This window comes from Diorhabda carinulata, chromosome X (genome assembly GCF_026250575.1).
Source record: "Diorhabda carinulata isolate Delta chromosome X, icDioCari1.1, whole genome shotgun sequence".
Lineage (NCBI taxonomy): Eukaryota > Metazoa > Arthropoda > Insecta > Coleoptera > Chrysomelidae > Diorhabda > Diorhabda carinulata.
In genome coordinates this window covers 26688752-26707073 of record NC_079472.1, presented here as the reverse complement: position 1 = coordinate 26707073, position 18322 = coordinate 26688752, and the positions used below count along the sequence as shown (strand labels likewise).

General features: G+C 31.2%; 2 protein-coding genes across 2 annotated transcripts; one reads left to right on the top strand and one right to left on the bottom strand.

Annotated features, from left to right (window-relative positions):
• The first annotated feature begins 3334 nt into the window (after positions 1–3334).
• Positions 3335–6083, top strand: LOC130901944 (inhibitor of growth protein 1). The gene is made up of 4 exons (XM_057813659.1): positions 3335–3609; positions 4130–4339; positions 4459–4737; positions 4844–6083. The coding sequence occupies exons 1-4, from the start codon at positions 3474–3476 to the stop codon at positions 5167–5169; spliced, it is 951 nt and encodes a 316-aa protein (XP_057669642.1). The 5' UTR covers positions 3335–3473; the 3' UTR covers positions 5170–6083.
• Positions 6084–6751: 668 nt separating this feature from the next.
• On the bottom strand, positions 6752–13434 carry LOC130901940 (DNA repair protein XRCC1). The gene is made up of 7 exons (XM_057813651.1): positions 13280–13434; positions 13034–13228; positions 12647–12983; positions 10936–11569; positions 9768–10004; positions 8330–8824; positions 6752–6969 (listed from the first exon to the last, which is right to left on the bottom strand). Exons 1-7 carry the CDS (start codon positions 13328–13330, stop codon positions 6801–6803), a joined length of 2118 nt encoding a protein of 705 aa, XP_057669634.1. The 5' UTR covers positions 13331–13434; the 3' UTR covers positions 6752–6800.
• Positions 13435–18322: the final 4888 nt, after the last annotated feature.

Below are 18322 nucleotides of genomic sequence, written 5' to 3'. Positions count from 1 at the left end.
TGTTCATATCCGGATTTATTCCACTTTGTTCCTGTATAATTTCATGTTTCGTAATTTGTACAGTCTATTTATATTCCTTCTGATGGCTGTATTCCCTCAATTCCAATGTTTTTTTCTTCATTTTCTTGCCTGGTATTCCATTCGTTCTACAGCACTTCATTGTCGCTCACTTTCACTCGATGTACCAGTAAACAGTTTACCTTCAGTCTCTGAAGACGATAACTTGGTTATCGAAGCGCGCCTAAGGCAATGTGATTGTAAGTGTTGGTGTAGTGGTGGTGTAAACAGTGTATTCAGTATGAATATCACCAATGTGTCCAGAAATTCCAACTTAGTAAGATACGCAAACATTTTTTTTGGATTTCCATAGAACTTTGATTTTAGGACACATATCTGATATTGCATTTTTCCAGGAAAGTGAAAAGTCATGAGAAATATTGTAAACTCGAATCCTTAAACTTCTTAATCCAGAAAAATACAAAAATCTACTTGAAAATATATTCTAATGAAGTTCTGGTTGTCCTCAAATTCAACTGAGGTTTCATCAGTGGTGGACAGATTTTGGTAAAAATAATGGCAATCGTTGTCTATCAATGTGAGCATTGAAAGAAGGTCTCTCTTTTTTAAAAGATTATTCCCTAAGGTTACATTGTATTATTTGCCGTCCTCTTGCGTCCTAAACATAATTTCGGAATATGTTGAAATGTAGTGAATGGTATCGCGTAAACTCGTATTTTTTTTTTAAATACACAGGAAGCAATTTGTTGGGAACATCTGCCACCAATCGCTTCGTGCCACATAAAACATTTTTGAGTATCAGTGGAAGCACTACAGTCCCCAATGGTTAGGTTATATACAGATGTATACGTTTTTTTTTTTTTTGGCTCCTTTTTAATCTCGTAAGCATCATCTGCTTCTCCTACCTTCTTACGTATTTATAGTTTCAAGGAATATTACTTAATAGGAAGTAGTGGGACCAATCTCATTTTACCATCCCATAAAGCAAAAAAGTTGAACCAAAAGGTATAAAAATATGTAGTAACGTCAATCGCAGCTGATTTACGTACCGTCTATTTCTGATCACAAGAAAAATCTTATTTACATAATATTATCGTTTTCAACAACAATGGGAAAAAATGTTTGGGAATTTTTGAGAGTGTTAACGATGGACAAAAATCAATTTATTTTTCACTACAGTCCAATACCCTATTGATTGTCTATTACAACCCTCTTTTGGATAATTACACTATTTGTCTCATCATCAAATCCAACAAAGTGTAGTACATACTAAGGCCTGTTTCATACGTATGCAGTTCCGTTAGGTTCGGATCGTTTTCGATAGAAACCGGAAACGAATGAAAATAATGGCGATATTTGTTCGGTATAGAAGAATGGAAAAACGAAGAAGTAATATAAAGATGCATTGGGTGCATCTTATTATTACTTTGCGGCAACAATTTGAAGTATTCTACGCTATTTTCCCGTAGATAAGAGAAAACGAAAACAAATATTTTGAATTCTTTAGTATTAAAAGGCAATATCAATAGTGTTTTTTTTTAATTAAATGTAAGTTAACTCGAGCTTACACCCGATAAAAACCTTTCGAAACCTGTTCGTGTCAAGGGAGTATTCGGTGCTGTTCTGTTTCTATTAGTCCCAGAGCTGGCTACAATGAACAGGGTCGATAAGATGCGTGCCATTTAAGCTTGTAAACTGGCGGCCCCAACTTAGTACATCACCTAACGTCACTTCTTAAGGTCAGCATAGGTCCTCATAATCTCATAACGTACGCGCGTGAAACCATTTGTTACGTGGGGTTTAAACTTCAAATAAGACCGGTGAAATAGCGCAAGAAGTTTTGCAGGCTGGAAAACCCTCGTAAGAAGTGATCGAAAGTGCCGGAAAACCCATTTGAAAAACCTCATTACAGGCCTTATATTTTACCTCCACAATAAAAAAGTCTAGACATCCTTTATCAAAATATTCCACCAAAATTCAAAAACAGAGATGATATGCTTCTGCTTTATTTTATATTAATAATATGCAGTAACTTGAATTTCATTAAAAAAAATCCGAATGTTTAATGGAGGAGAGGTATGGTTGGTATTTATCAAGTCCATCTTTAAATAAAAGGTGTCATTTTAAAACTTACAAAACGTAGAATAATGTTAATAATAAGATCGTTTATATATAACGCCTATATTATATAAGGGAAATATCAAGTGGCGTGATCAATTTTAACAAACCTGTATAACATTGATTATACGAATTTTAAGGAACTATGGTAGTGGATCAACAGATTGCGGATCTTAATTCTAAATGATGTTAATTAGATTTCCGAATGTCGTGTTATATTTTCGATGAAAATTTGAACTTTAAAACAACCTACCAAAATCTATTATTTTTATTACTCAAGTTTTTTGCATTGATTTATTTATCTATGTTTATGTGATCCGGATTGCATTTTCAATAGCCATTTCATATATCGAGTAAAAGCGATCATTGCCAAGAAGTTTTTTTTAATTTACCATAAAAGATTATAATTAATCATTCACAATGAGCTTGGGCAATGAGTCAAATTTTACGATGAGAGTTATGCTTCATGTTCAAACAATAAATACATACCTTTTCTATAGATATGAATCTATAATTCAATTTATTGATGGAGTAATTATTTTTTAGTTAAACACATTTTCATTTATTCATTCAAAATTACGTTACGGCACTGAGTTGTTGGAATTCGACAATCCATCACGTTGAGAAAGTTATTGTTGACTTTGAAACAATACATTTGTTTTTTATAGATTCATAATTTAGCTAAAGTAATTTGAGATAAATTCATTTAATTTGTTAAAATTTAATTAATTCTTCAAAATTTTTACCTGCTACACATAGATATAGACAGAACATAACCTAAGATTGGATATGTTCTGTGGATATAGGACAGTCCACAGAAGAGTAATTTTAGATATGTCAGCATATCATGTTAAGAGCATGTATACCAACATAACAAAAAATTTGAGGTATTCAACTCGTAAAATTTGAAGTTGCCTTTTTTTAAACATAATCTCTACTTTTGTGCTGGAAATATTGTTATTACAAGTCAAGTGAAAAGCTTTAATAATTTTATCAGCAAAATATTTACATGCAAAACTTTTTACTATCAACAATCTAAATGATCTGGTTAAAAAAATAACCATTGAGAATAAATATCAACTGAAGTTCATACATCTTGTTATTGGGGAAATACTAGAAAATAGAAAAGTTAGGATGAAGTTGAAATGCAAAGAGTCTCAAAATTTTGTATTCCACGTTATGTTTCATTTTCTTGCTTAATGCCATATTTTCATTGGCAATAGTGATTTTCAATTTTGTGACAGAGTAAACATTAATCAAAAAATGGCAGGCGTTATTGAGTTTTGAAATGTAATTTTTCTATAATTTGATTATTTTAAACGTACATATATATAAATATGCTGAACCAAGTCTCAGTAGAGGCTGTATATTCAGCTACGTACGTAGAAAATTATTTGGACTGTGTAGAAAATCTTCCAGACGAATTACAACGGCTCATTTCAAGAATGAGGGAGTTGGATGTATATTATTTAGGTAAGAAAATTACTTTAACTCTATCCTATAAGGTTTTTTTCAACTACCTTACATTTTTTCTGCTCGTACTATCATAGCAGATATCGCACATTCAATATATAATATTGTTGTATACATTATCTGTTATAATTGATTCCTTTGAATTATCTGAAACTTGCATTTGTTTATAATTGGTATTTTGATAGCTTTGATAAAATTGATATAATGTAAATCTAGAGAAAAATATTCATAATTTAGAATACGGATGTTAAATATTCAGGCTAACTATTTTATTTACATTTAACTTTTTGTCCATATGCCAGAGCAAATATGATTTTATTTATTATTGGCTAAAGTTGTTAATTTGATCCTTTATTTTATTTTTAATAATTGAACACATTAATATTATTGAATCTTTATTGATAATATAAATTTGAATCAAGAGAGTATTAATTTAATTTGTTTTTATTTGTTACAATAATTTAATAAAGTTCATTGTGAAAGTTCACCAGCCATATAACAAATTTTTATATTTACTTAGCTCGTGTCAGAGAAGTAGCTATCCAAACAGAAAATTTTAAAAGTATTGGAAATGAAAATCCTGCTAAGAAGGCAAAAAGCTTTACCAGAATGCAACAAGCTCTGATAGCAGCACAAGAATTAGGTGATGAGAAAATGAGTCTGCTACAGACAATCTTGGACAAAATAGAAATCAAAACTAGGTTATTGGACCAGGATTTCAAAAATTTAGGTAAATCTTTTATACATTATCTTTCCGGTATTTTCATTAAGTTGCTTGTGATATTTATATATGTTTATAATAATAAAAAATAGTTCAACTTCTTTAATTACACAATTTATTAATTAAAGATTTTGGTAAAGAAGAACAAGCCCAAATCGAAGTTAAAGAGCAACAAACTCCAATTACTAGCACTCCTACAAATAACAATAATGGGAATAACACAGGCAGTAATAATAATAATAATTCAGCTGGTAATGAGAGACCCACTAAGCGTGCTAGAAGAACAAGGCATGATACTTATACAGGTGCAGAAAGTAATGATGCTTTACCAATTGAACATGTTCTCAGGAGTCAAGTACCAGCAGCTACTCCTACTAGTACTGTTCAACAAAAGAAAACAACAACAAGTAAGTGGAAATATCAGGCAGAGATATATAAATTTATTTCTACTATATATTTAGAATATATTTTTGTATAAACTAATTTATAATAATATACAATATCATTTTTAAGGCAAAAAGAAAAAACGAAAGTCTCGACAAAACACTCAAGTGCAAAAAGAAGAATCACCTCCAAGAGATGAAGAGCCTGCTATCGATCCAGACGAACCTACTTATTGTCTTTGTGACCAAATATCTTATGGAGAAATGATAATGTGTGATAATGATTTGTGTCCTATAGAATGGTTTCACTTTTCATGTGTAACATTGACTACAAAACCAAAAGGCAAATGGTATTGTCCAAAATGTCGGGGTGATCGACCAAATGTTATGAAACCAAAAGCTCAATTTTTGAGAGAGCTGGAAAAATATAATAAAGAAAAAGAGGAGAAAACGTAATAGCAATTCAATATTGAGGGAGAAGCAGGTAAAGTCAGGATCTTGTGATAATTTTTCATTTAGAGAATATATACAAAAATTTATGTCAAACAAAATGTGTGTCATCTTTTATGTTTTTCACTAGTATTAAGATGTTTTTTGCAATACAGTTAAAATTTGTTATAATGACATCCAAGGGAGTACTTATTTTTGGTTGTACAGAATTTTCTCGTGCTAACACATCTGTTGTGCTCATGTTTGTTTTTCACCACATATTATCACAATTTCCCACATGTGAAGCATTCATTGAAAATAAGTTTTACATAACACGTGTATTTTTTCTACAAATAAGTAACAAACTCACTTAAGAGAAATGAAGAAGGAAGCTTTGATTCACTACATACAACTGTATTTTATTTATAAAAATCACAGAAAACCTAAAACCACTTTACTGTGATTAACTATTATACTGAATCAAAGTAATTACTCTAACTCAAATTATTTAAAATACTGCTGGGCTGGTCCTTGAAAGTTATGTAGTGAACCTTTGCTTTTGATTGATATGGTTTAATAAATGATGTCCTCATAAACGGTTTTAACTGTAATTCTTATTTTTAGTGTTAATAAGATATAACCGAATGTTATTTGCGACAATCCTAGTTTTATAAAAAATGTATAAGTTGGAATTAGTTGTAAAACAATGTATTTTTTGTGTTTGTTATTGAAAAATATAGAATAGTATCCATATTATGCAGACTTTCTGGCTGACACCTGTTGTTAAGTAAATATATTTTAATTGTTAACACCAGAGGCTAATTTGTAGTTAGTATTTGTTTCTATTCACAGATATTTATAATTTTATTATATTTCCATAATATTCATTAACCAAAATTTCATCAATTTTACATAGATATTAAAATTTAGAATAAAACTTACCATTGTGTTTAAATTATACCAGAATCCCCAAAATCAACTGAACATGAGCAAAAACAAAATAAGTAGTAGTAATTGAACTAATTTTCCCAAAATCAAACCAAACTTTGGTGTAGAAGCATAAATGGTTCTTACAAGAATTTGAGAGAGAACACTGAAAAATCAAAATCATTTTTCCCACTTCATTCCAAGCTTTTGATAAATCAAACATTGATTTAATGATTTATACTCACAATCTCAATTTGACAGCGAATAACTTTGTTTTCATAACAAATTAATCACATTGTCAACAATTTCAGTACCTAAACCACCGATATATACATATATATTGTAATGTTTCTCTTATTTATTTCTATTTGTGGGGTGAATTAATAAACACTGTCTCTTACATTATTATAAACCAAACTTAACTGCGCTACACAAACTCCTTTTTATCGCAAAAGAATTCTCAAAGAGTTGTGGAAAATAAATAAACCTTCTTAGAAGTTGTTCAAAAGAAACAATGTAAATGAACCGTCTGCTATAATAAAAAACTTATATAAAACAAACATCAAACTGATTTCGAGTATTTCCAACGTACATCAAAGGAGTCGCGTTTTCGCCGAATTTTAGAATTCCAATACATTTAGGCTGTGCACTAAAACTAGCACTTATCATAAAATAAAACTTCTTTATTAGATGTCAATTTTTGTATTAAAATATTAAAACTTAACAATCAATTAAAAAACAAAATTATTCATAGGTATCAATTTATGTTTCCTATGGGTTTTCAATATCCACTTTTGGTCAATACATTTAGCTTTTTGATTAGCTTGTTTCATGTTTTCACTATTGGCTTCATTTGTAATAATAATATCAATGTCATCTTCCACATCATCTACACATTTTCTAAAAATAAACATAATTAACAATGAATATAAATAAAAAAATGGTCAACTGAACATGTTATCACACCTACTGAACAACGTGATATCAAAGTATAAAAGTGCTATAGGTTAAAGTGAAACAGATTACATGGACTAAAACTAATTATTGCAAAGTACATTTTTAAATGGAAACTTGATATATACACTACTAGCGTCCCATCATGGAAATGTATGATTTGGCTTTCATTAGGTGACATCAAGCATGATAATATCACTCAATAAGTCATGTGACTGACACACAGATGGCGCTGCCATTGTCAAAACCAGATGACGTTTATGAAGTACCAACTTTCAAAAGACTATGTGTGAAATTTCATATTTCAATTAGTCAGAAGTGACAACCATTTAAGTAGAGCTACTTTTGTTATTTTCAAAACATAGATTCAAAACAATTTCATGTGTTAATTTATCATTACTTCTTGATGAAAAAAATATTGTACAAGCTCAGCAATGGCTTCACAAGTGTTATCCGGACTTAGCTCCATCAAATAGAACCATTTCTTATTGGTTTGCTGGATTCAAACCTGGTCATACAGACCATGATGATGGTGAACGTTCTGGTCGCCCAATTGAGGTAGTCACTCCAGAAAACATCAAAAATGGTAATGTGTTTACAATTATGCATGAACATTTGACCATTAGGAAGCTTTTTCAAAGTGGGTGGTGCGTTCACTCACAGTGGATGAGAACAACAACGTGTTGATGATTCAGAGCAGTGTTTGGCCATGTTTACATGTAATAAATCAGATTTTTTTCGTCGATCTGATACAATGGATGAAACATGGATCCATCACGTCACTCCGAAATCAAAATGATCATCATCTGATTGGGCTGCAGCTGGTGAATCATGTCCGAGGCGTCGAAAGCCACTAAGTCAGCTGGGAAGGTTATGGCTTCAGTATTTTGGGACACACTTGAAATATTGTTTATCGACTATCTCCAAATGGGAGAGACAATTAATAGCGAAGGCCACATAGAGTATATAATAGAACAATCGGTTAAACTGCCCTTTTTGCCCTAGTTCATCTACTCCAATTTAAAACAAACTAAAATAATTGAATCGTCATCATTGTACGAATCGCATTTGAATTCATTTTCACACCTATCAATTTTTTGCAGTAACTATTAATATTATCATTTAAATTATATGATGCTAAAGATTATAATTATGTGCATCAAATATAAAATGCTTGACATGACTAATATATTCAGTTGTCAATATTTAATACCTTATTTTATTAGCTTTCCACCACATGAAAATCCGCGGCAGGGACTTTGTTTTATAATAATTATGTAATAGTGATAATAAATAAGAATCTCACCCATTATATGCCAGTATATATTTACGAAGAACATTGTAAGTATTTTCGTCAAAAGTTTTGTCCACATAGAATTTCTCTCCTCGGAAAATATCTAAAAGTCTTCTATTCTGGAATGTATTGGGAACCTCAAGTTCTACATCTGTATCTGCTTCGTAAATTTCACTTTTAGAATCACTTAATACTTTTGGGCTTGCTAGCCGTCTATCACTTTGAGAGTAAGATACATCAAGTGATTCTATATCAGAAAGATCAGTGTTACTATCTTCTTCTTCAGTATCAGATATTTTAGTAACGATTTTTTTATGTTTATTTCTTTGCTTCCTTTCATTCGTGCTTAATGTTTTCAGTTTCATATCCTTAAGATCTTTTAAATATTCTTCATTATTATCAATTTGTTTTTCAGCAGTTTGCATTACTACTTTTTTAATTGGAGTATCATCTTTTTTCTTTGCTAATATTTTTGCTATTCTTTCTTCAGTGTCAGATCCTTCGGCACTACAAATTGAATTAGTTGGAAATAAATAACCACACAAAACATTTTTAAGGTAAAAACGAACAAAATCTAACTTGGAAAATAATTCCAATCCAATCTCCTAGCCTAAAGGCGTTTAAAAAAGTATGTGACGTATATAGTGAAAATATAAAGAAATGTCTCCATCTATTGAGTAATCATTTATTTGTTTTAATACTATAAAGAAATATTTTTAGGAAAATTGCAATTCAATCAATTTTAAACTACAATTGTCCAAGTAGTTTGAGAGCAGTTACTTTTAACGAAGGTTCAAGTACAGTTACGTAAGATGTTTGACTGCATCAGAATTATCAATATTAATGTCCCGAGTGCATGTCAAATTGTCGATAATTTAATTTTCTCGAGTGCGCGAATGCGCACAAGAGGAAATTATGAGACAATTTGACATGCACGAGAGGGCATTTTGGCAGACTATTTCCTGAGAAAAATTTAATTTAAAATAAACTTAATTCTGTGTTTAAAATTTGTTATTCTTTAAATTATACCGTAGTTGACGATCATCATATTGGCATTGAATTGGTATCTACGGTAACTTATTGACAACAGTTTTGTTGGTGAAAAAATATTTCAAAATGAGTTTACATCCTAGACGAAAATTTGGCACTAGTGCAAATTATCGATAATTTGCACTAGTGCAGTATTATCGCTGAAATTTGATCGTTGCTAGGTAAACATAAAATATTACAGCTTTTTGGTTGGCTTAAATTTTTCGAAGGAAATAGTCAATCAAAAACATTTGACAGATCTTAAAGGATGCATAGCTTTTTAAAACCACCTTTTAAAAAAGAAAATAAAAAGGAATACTAAATTTGGCTGAAGAAGATAGAGATGGAGTCTGGATTTTCCGTATTAGAGGCTGTTTTATGGGCTGAATTGAAGGGGTAATATTGGAAAATGAATACTTACTTTTCATTATCGTCTGAACCTTCGTTTTGATATCTTTTAATGGAATTCAAAGGTAAATCAATCAATTCAAAAATTTCATCTTCACTTTCATTTTTGTCCAAGTCATTTTTATCCATAGCAAACCTCCTCCAAGGAAGTTTTTTTCTTTCCTTATAGCAAGTTTCTATCCAAGATTTTTTCACAATTTTTCCTTTGCCTTTCACTTGATTGAATTTGGGGGTATTGGGAAAAGCACATCTATGTAAATAATAATTGTTTTGCTATAAGAATAATTACTACCATGTGATATTAAAGAACAGCGGTTGTGTTGACATTTATGTACATATTTAAGTTTTTTTTCTTGAAAACTCTTGATTTTAGTTTTATTTTAATAACTTATGTGTTTTATAGAAACATTTGAACGTTTCCGTGTGAATTTTTTGGTATTTATCAAACAAATAATAATTTGTTAATCCAAAAACGTAAAAAATTGTGTTTATAAAACACACTTTTTATTAAAATGAACCTGAAGAACATTTATAATGGAAAATAAATATAAAAAGTACAAGATGAAACTGAATTTAAACATAAAAATAGAGGAGAATAAAATGGTACAGGTCATAGAATTTAAATGGTTGGAAATGGAAAACCATAAAAAGAGTTTGGAGGACAAAATAATGAGAAAATTGAGATAAAAAATGAAAGTTGTTAGATGGAGAAAAGTGGGTATAAATGTAGAAAATAAAGTACATAAAGAGATGAGAGAAATGAAACACCGATTTAAAAAGAAGACAAAATACAATAGAATTAACAAAATTTTGAAAGAAAACAACAATCAAACTTTGAAACTGAAAGATAAGAAAAGTCAATGATTATATTAGTATTTAAGGCAGGAAAGATGAAACGATATAATTTTCATTTAAAGAAATTTTTAAGGAACATTAGTTTCAACAATTATTTAGATATATTTTGAAATATCATATCCGGGATATGCTGAAAAGTGTATAAAGTCACTACGAGGAAAATTGTAACTTGATTTGAGGTTCAAGCCTTCAGTGTGACATAATTTTTCAGATATTTTTAAAAAACTTACTCCTGAGTTATAAGCAAAAAAAGCCAAATATAGGTTATTAATGTTGCATGTGAAAACAAGATTTTTAAAAAATATTAATAATTAATATTTACTTACATTAAGTGTGTACAAGATCCATCCCAATCTGGTTTATACTTAGCACCCATAGATAAAGCCATGGTTCTTATGTTGGCCCTATCAGGATTTTGAATTCCACTAATTACAATTACAATTCCTTGCAGTAATTCATGAAAAGGTTTCATTGGCTTAGGTTTTTTGAGTTTTATATTTTGTCTGTCATCATTTGATTTGATCCCTTTTTGGATTGTCGGACTACCTACATTTTTTTTAATGGAAGTTTTGGTAGTATTTTTCTTATCAACATCTTGCTTATTTGCCACTTTTTCTTTTTTGCCATTCTTTTCATCACTATTTTTCTTTATCTTCTTAGTTTTAGAATCATCGTCTATATCTAGGCCCCAAATATTTTTCCGTTTCCTTCCATCCAATTCATCATCTTTGTCTCTAAGTTCTCCTTTTTTCATTATATTATCATTATTTTCCTCATCATCTTCAGTGTAGAATAATTCCTTTCTATTCCTATCTTTGGGAGTACAGTCAGTACTATTTTTGGCTGGATTTTTATTGGGTGTTAAAATTGGATCTTTGTTTATTAATTTTGGTTTGCAAGTTGGAGACCCATACAGAGCCAAATGTGCTGTTGATGTAGCATCTCTTATTGCTGCTGCCGCTACAATAAAATATATAACTTTATTTATTGAAATCAAAAATATGATTATCGATGGAAATATTATAATTAGAATAATTATAATTAATGAGAAATAATCATTGAAAAATAAGTTGGATAAACCAAGAAAATTTGTAAAATGATTTGTCCACCTTTCTTGATATAGTACTGGGGATCCTCAGTGTTTACAGCTGATCTATTAATCCCACTATTTTTAGAAATTTCAATGGGAACAAAATTTGCACTCTTTATTCTCTGGTAAGTCTAGCATCTTTAGGTGTCTATTGAGGTAAACAGTATCCCGACAAGATAGGAGTGCCTTTGCCTGTCTCAACCCTTGTAGATTTTCCCATTAACTGGTTTTACTCTTATCTTCCTTCTTTTTCAGTGCTTTTTCTATTGTTATGCAGCTGCAAAAGGGTTCAGGTCCTATGATGGGTTTATCTATCTGCCCCTATTTTAGCGAGACTGTCAGTCATTTCTTTTTTCCTTTACACCAGTGTGTCCTGAAATCAATTGCAGGGTAACTTCATTTTTCTTGACTAGCTCATTTAGAATGTTCAGGTGTTTTCAAGCCAGTTTGCATTTTATGCTATTGGATCTTAGAGCTCTAATGGCTGCTGGCTATATGACAGGATGATAATTCTCAATAATTCCCATGTAGATTGAACTGAAATATTTTTCAATTGCATATATTTCTGTTTTGTCTGTTTTTTTTTGGAGCCATTTGTATACTATTTGATGGCATTTGTGTTAATTTCTTGTATAATGTTCTGATTCCATTTGCTTCTACAGCTTAGTATTGAGGTAAGTTTTATGTTAAAGCTAAACTTTTTCAATATTTTTGGAGGCATATCCCAGATATGGTCATTTTTTCCCTGTTGATTCCTTCTCTAAACATTTTAAATGACGTTTTCTTCCACAATGCTTTCCAATACTATATGAAAAGGTGACTGAGACGAAAAGAATTTGAATATCAATACATATGTCAGATAGTAAAAATTTTAATGGGGTGATAATTTAGTAAGCATAGTTTATAATTATGAGTATCTTTATTTACCTATAGAAAACATGATTTACCTGTAGTTTTCTTCTCCTCAAGTTTTAGTTCTTTTCGCTTTGCAAATAAAGAGCCAATAGAGAGGTTATCTGGTGATTGTGGTCTGATTAAAAACTTGCCAAAATTATTTAGTTTACATGATTCCTCTTTAGTTTCATTCGAATGTAGTGTGATGAATGAAAGGCCAAACTGAACGTGCCTGTTAAATGGCTGGCTACAAATAATTTTTACTCTATCCCATTTTTCATTACATTCTGGTTTGGAAAGTTGATCTTTAGTAAACATTCTTACTTTATTAACATTCTGACTTTGCCTTGCTTCTAAAGCACTCATGAATGATGAATTAGCCAAAAGAACCTATAAAATATAATTAGTCATTTCGTTGGCTGTTAAGTTTATATACCTACTTTGAAATCATCGTTATTACTTGAACGAGACACATGGACCTCAACATATGCGGAGTGTTCATTGCCTATGTCGATTGCTGTTATCTGACTTGCTTTTTCCAGCTGCAGAACTACAATAGCTTGTTTTTCTCCTGGTAACTGACATTTCCATTTTTTATTGGAATCGGTAGATAAAATATTATGTGCTACATGAACCTAAAAATTGTAGTAGAATATTTGACTTTCGATAACTAGTTACATACTTACCGAATCCTCACTACTGAAACTAACTATATGGTCTATTTTAATTGTTGGCATTGTACTTAAAGGTGATAATTGAGCTTACTTATTATTAAATAAATATTTACGTTTTTACCGCTATTTCAAAACGTCAAATTTATTTTTCAATTATGGTTATATGCAGGTAGACCAACATTTCAACTTTAAATTTCTTCTTATTTACGAAGCCTAAAGTGATATATTTCCCTCTTTTTATTCATATATAGTATGCTCTAATTTCTAAATGAATAGCTCCAAGAGAAAAAGAAAATTTAATTTTATCGATAAATATTTTAAATTATATTGAAAAATAGCCGTCTTTCAAATCTCATTTTAACTCACGATCTCAAACATACGATGAATTAATATATTGACCTACTGGTTTTGAAGTTATTATTTTATTTTTACATTACTTTCACATTACAATAAGTTGAATACTAACAAGTTACAAAAAGTTACGATAATTTTGATGCAAAATTCATTCTAATACTCGCAAAATACTGAAATTAACTCATAGAAGGTAGTGTTAAAATATATAATTCGAAAGTAAGAGCGCAAGACATAGACTAGTCACAAGAATAATATTTAGATGTGAAGTTACCATTTAATATGTAATTATCTCATTAGTGTTGGTCGTGATAAGAAAATATTTGATTCGTACGGTGCAGATATATATGCAGCACCTCGGTCTCTTATTATACACTGAGCCTTCTTCGCATGTAAGTGTGTTCAAATTCTGGTTTGCTCTCCAGCAATGAAAGCTATAGTGTTTTCATTTGCTGTAAGGAGGGTAGAGTAAGGAAGAATATTTCATATAGGAGAAAAGTTAAAAAAGTGTTCAGCTGAATACAATGAGTAACAGCTCAAAAGCCTTCCAGAATGGCGCTGATGTAGACAGAGTGTGGTATGAATGTAGCAATTGTAGATTAATTGAAATATGCACAGTTATAAAACTCAATGGGACGCCACCTTTATTTAACATATTCCACATTACCAGTCAAATCCCGGAAGCTTGTTGTATTATTTTGACTCGAAGCCACCTGAGGTAAACAACTGTGTATATTGAGTGAGTATGTCATCTTCTTGCATGACAATCTGCTGAAGTAACGCATAAATTGTCGAGATTGTTCAGATGGCAAATTTAAAGTCACCCTCCATTATAACCAGATTTGATATCCAATTATTATTTGCGTTTTCCTAGGTTGCAGAAGCATTTATTCAACACACCGTGCTCTTCAGCATTTGCTTCTAGATCTGATTTCTACAGTTAACCGTTGATTCCGTTTTGTATTTTCTTTCTATTTTTTATTCACACACCTCGTGAATTTTAAATGGTAGTTGATACCCTTATGAACTATTTTAAAGCGTAACCACCGAGAAAAAATATTAACAATGTTATTGTAGCATGTCAAGTACGTGTACAAATTTCAAAATAAATGTTCGTAGTTTGTCGAGTTACCTTTAACATTTTTGAGAGAATGTTTCTGTATTTTCTCACTATTTTTAAACTAACAAGATTAAGGTTTCTTTTAAAAGAAGTTTCTTGAAAGTAAAACTCGCCACATCCAAGACCAGGACGCTTTTATTTACTTTATAAATTCTTATAAAGATTAAACCATAGATGTAAACAAAAATAAACGTAGTCAAGAAAGCAATCGATTTTTTTCCAGAGACGTTCCTGGAGAATCGACAATCTTTTTACATCTCAATGTTTGGGGTTTGTTATTTTATTGCACAGAAATAATGTATTTTCAAGTACATAATTACTCACTGGTGCGTCAAATTTTAATAATTTAATAATTTTTTATTCGGTACACACAACAAAAAACTTGGTAATATTTAAATTAGTGGCATGGTAAATTTTCTTTTCTAAAATAAATACGAGTTTTGAAAAATTAGCATGATATGATAGTTTCGTCTAATTGAAACTAGTGGACTCTAATATAAGTCCATACTAAGACAAAATCCAATTATGTCCAATTATCTAAAGAAAATCGCTTTTATGCTGCCTGTCGGAAGCTCGGAAGCTTATAGTAGTAACAGTACTTACTACTACCCAGAGGCATTACAACCACTGACGGATTTTAGACTCCCTCTCTTCCTATCAAGCATTTTGAATTCTTAGCATATTCTGATCTTTTCTAATATTGTCGACTCTAACAGAGCCCCAGGTATAACACGAGTTTTTCATCAATTTACCCAGTTTAAGATCCTCTTATAAATCTGTCATCTTACATGTCCACTGGTGGTTAGTGTAGAAGAATTGGTTAATCGATCTAAACAAATCTTTTATTTACCTTCTATGTAAAATAAATGGTTTATTATTATTTTCCTTTTAGCGCTTGTGCCAAGGTTGCTTAAGTCTTGTAACACCGAGTGCACACCGTTTACCATAATCGTGATGTAAAACTTGCCGGTATTTTCTGTGTACCTTTTATTTTGTCTGTATTGAGTAGACCTTTCTGTGTATCTTTTTATCCTCCTTATTTTCCTGTTGTTCTTTGGTATTTTTTATTTCGTACTTCTGGTACAGACTTTTTTTTTGTTTCATCATATTCCGACTATGTGTTGGTTGTTCATATTCTTTTAGAATTAATAGGTGTTTTCTTAGTACAACTATTAAAGCCTGAAGTCTTCTTTTTCAGGATGGACTTTGGTTTCGAGGTTTTTATTGTTTATTAGCTCCGGTTGTTTGAAGAGAAGTTATGTTTTTTGTAGCTCCGGTAGCGTATATAAGTTTGTCTCACCAATGGAACAATTTCCCAAATCTCTACCAGAAGTCAACGTACAAACAAAAAGTCGCGCATGAGGTCGATGTTGAATTTCTCCTCATTCACTGCATTCACAAGCATCAAGTGTGAAAAAAGTTTGGTTATGCGGTTATGATCCATGAGCCATGACCTATTTTCAATTCCAGATAGGGACAGAGAGATTTTTTATGTAGAGATGGACAGTTTTTCTCAGAAATGCACTCCCAAAGTAACCGACTCTGTACTCGTATTAGTTGAATATGTGAAAGTTGAAGTTGGGTTCAGACAACATCATACTCTGTCAATACAATTTCTTACTTTCCTATTAAATAATATGTTATTACAAACAGGGCAGCATAATCCTTTCGTTATCAACTCTCCCTACTTTCTGCTAGAGGTATGGTTAATCCCATTACCTGCCACAACCAATCACCCGTTTTTATTTAGTATAATCTAGTTTTTTACTAGTTCTTTGGTATAGAGGATTGTTGTAAGGTTGCTTTGAATTATATTTTGAAAACTGAACTGGGTTTCCCTACTATCTCCTAACTAATTCACCTTGTTCGTTGATGAACTATTTATAACTTTATATGTACTTTAAGCGGTGTAATTTCAGCATCTAACCACCTCTGATATCCCTATTTCTCCGCCGTTGTATAATAAAAAGTAATATTACGGATATAACGGAAATTCATGAAAATCAGAAGTTATTTCACTTTGAACTACTGGGAAAGATGTTTAGTATGAGAGATAGAGAGAAGAATTTTCCAAAGTATGATAACGGTGGTAATTTGATACGAAATCTGAGAAAAGTTGAGATGTGGATGGTTTAACACGTTTCCTTTATTTATTCATGTTTTTCGATATAAGAATGGAAAAGTTTTTACTCTAAAATTGGATGGGCGGATGAAAGAACAGTACCTACATGGACAAAATTGTGATTTTCAGAATCCAAAACCTTCTTTTTTTTTAAATAATATTAGTGAGCTGTACTTTTCCGTTAAAAACAAAATATGGAGAAAAGATATTAAAAAACAAATTGAATTCTTTCATCCAAATCAAAGGAATATTTTATATTATACTACATTTTATTATTTATTGACCAACATTTATTTCATTTTTTTAGTCGTTTCCAACCACTTTCCAGTAATATGATAATAGCCAAGTCTTCTCCAGAAATATACGATGTCTGGATATTAAATAATGAGACTGCGAAACGAATAGTGCGTTGGGTATCTAGATATCTTATCTATGCACGTCCCAAAACAAGTTTCCGTCACTATTATAGTATTTGTACATTAGCGGTTGTAGCGAACGTGTTTTTTTCAACAGAAACAAAAAAACTCCGAATGAGTGCTATGAGGGACAATTTTCTATCTTGTGCGCGTGTGTTTTGAGTGCTGTAAGCTTTAGTGAGAGCCAAGAGATCAAATCAAATCAAAATCAAGGTAATGTTGATCGTTTTTTTCGACATTAACGGTATCTTGATGACTAAATGGTTTCCAGAGGGTCAGATTGTCAACCAGACTTACTATTTGTCAGTTTTGGTAGCACTGCGATATCGAGTTCGTAAAAAACGGCCCGATTTTGCACCAGAACAATGCACCTGTCCATAACGCGCTATCTGTGAAGCAGTATTTGGTCAGTAAGAGCACTCCAGTGCTCGAACACCCGCGGTAATCACCAGATTTAGCCCCATGCGACTTTTTTTTGTTTCCGAAGATAAAATGTGCTTTGAAAGAAAGTCGATATGAGTCGAGGGAGCGGTAAAGCAGAAAACGGCAGAGCCCCTAAAGGCACTCACCAAAGACTTCCAGCTCTGCTTCGATCAATGGAAAAAATTTACGGAAAGGTGTGTGGTGAGAGGAGGGAAGTATATTGAAGGGAAGCATTCGAATGTAGAATGATTTTTGTTAGAAAACCCTTTTTCGTAAACAGTCTAGTTATTTAATAACAAGAACTCGTATTACAAAACTTTTTCAATGTCTGTTATCAACTCGAATGTATATGAAACAAAGCCTCCTACAAACTCAGTGCTAACGTATCCCGGAGTTTCACTAGATATGTGAATTGCCTGAATCAAGAGAAATTCATTTCTTTTTTAACTGATTTTTTTTAAATTGGACCACCAGTTATCAAAAATTTCATTTTCACCGGATAGAAAATTGATTTTTCTGTACCAGATTTCCTTACCCATCTCTCAATGACCTTTCTAGAATTAGTTCTTAAAAACAATATAAAGAAATCGACGCTGTGATAAAAACATGTAAACAGCCTATCC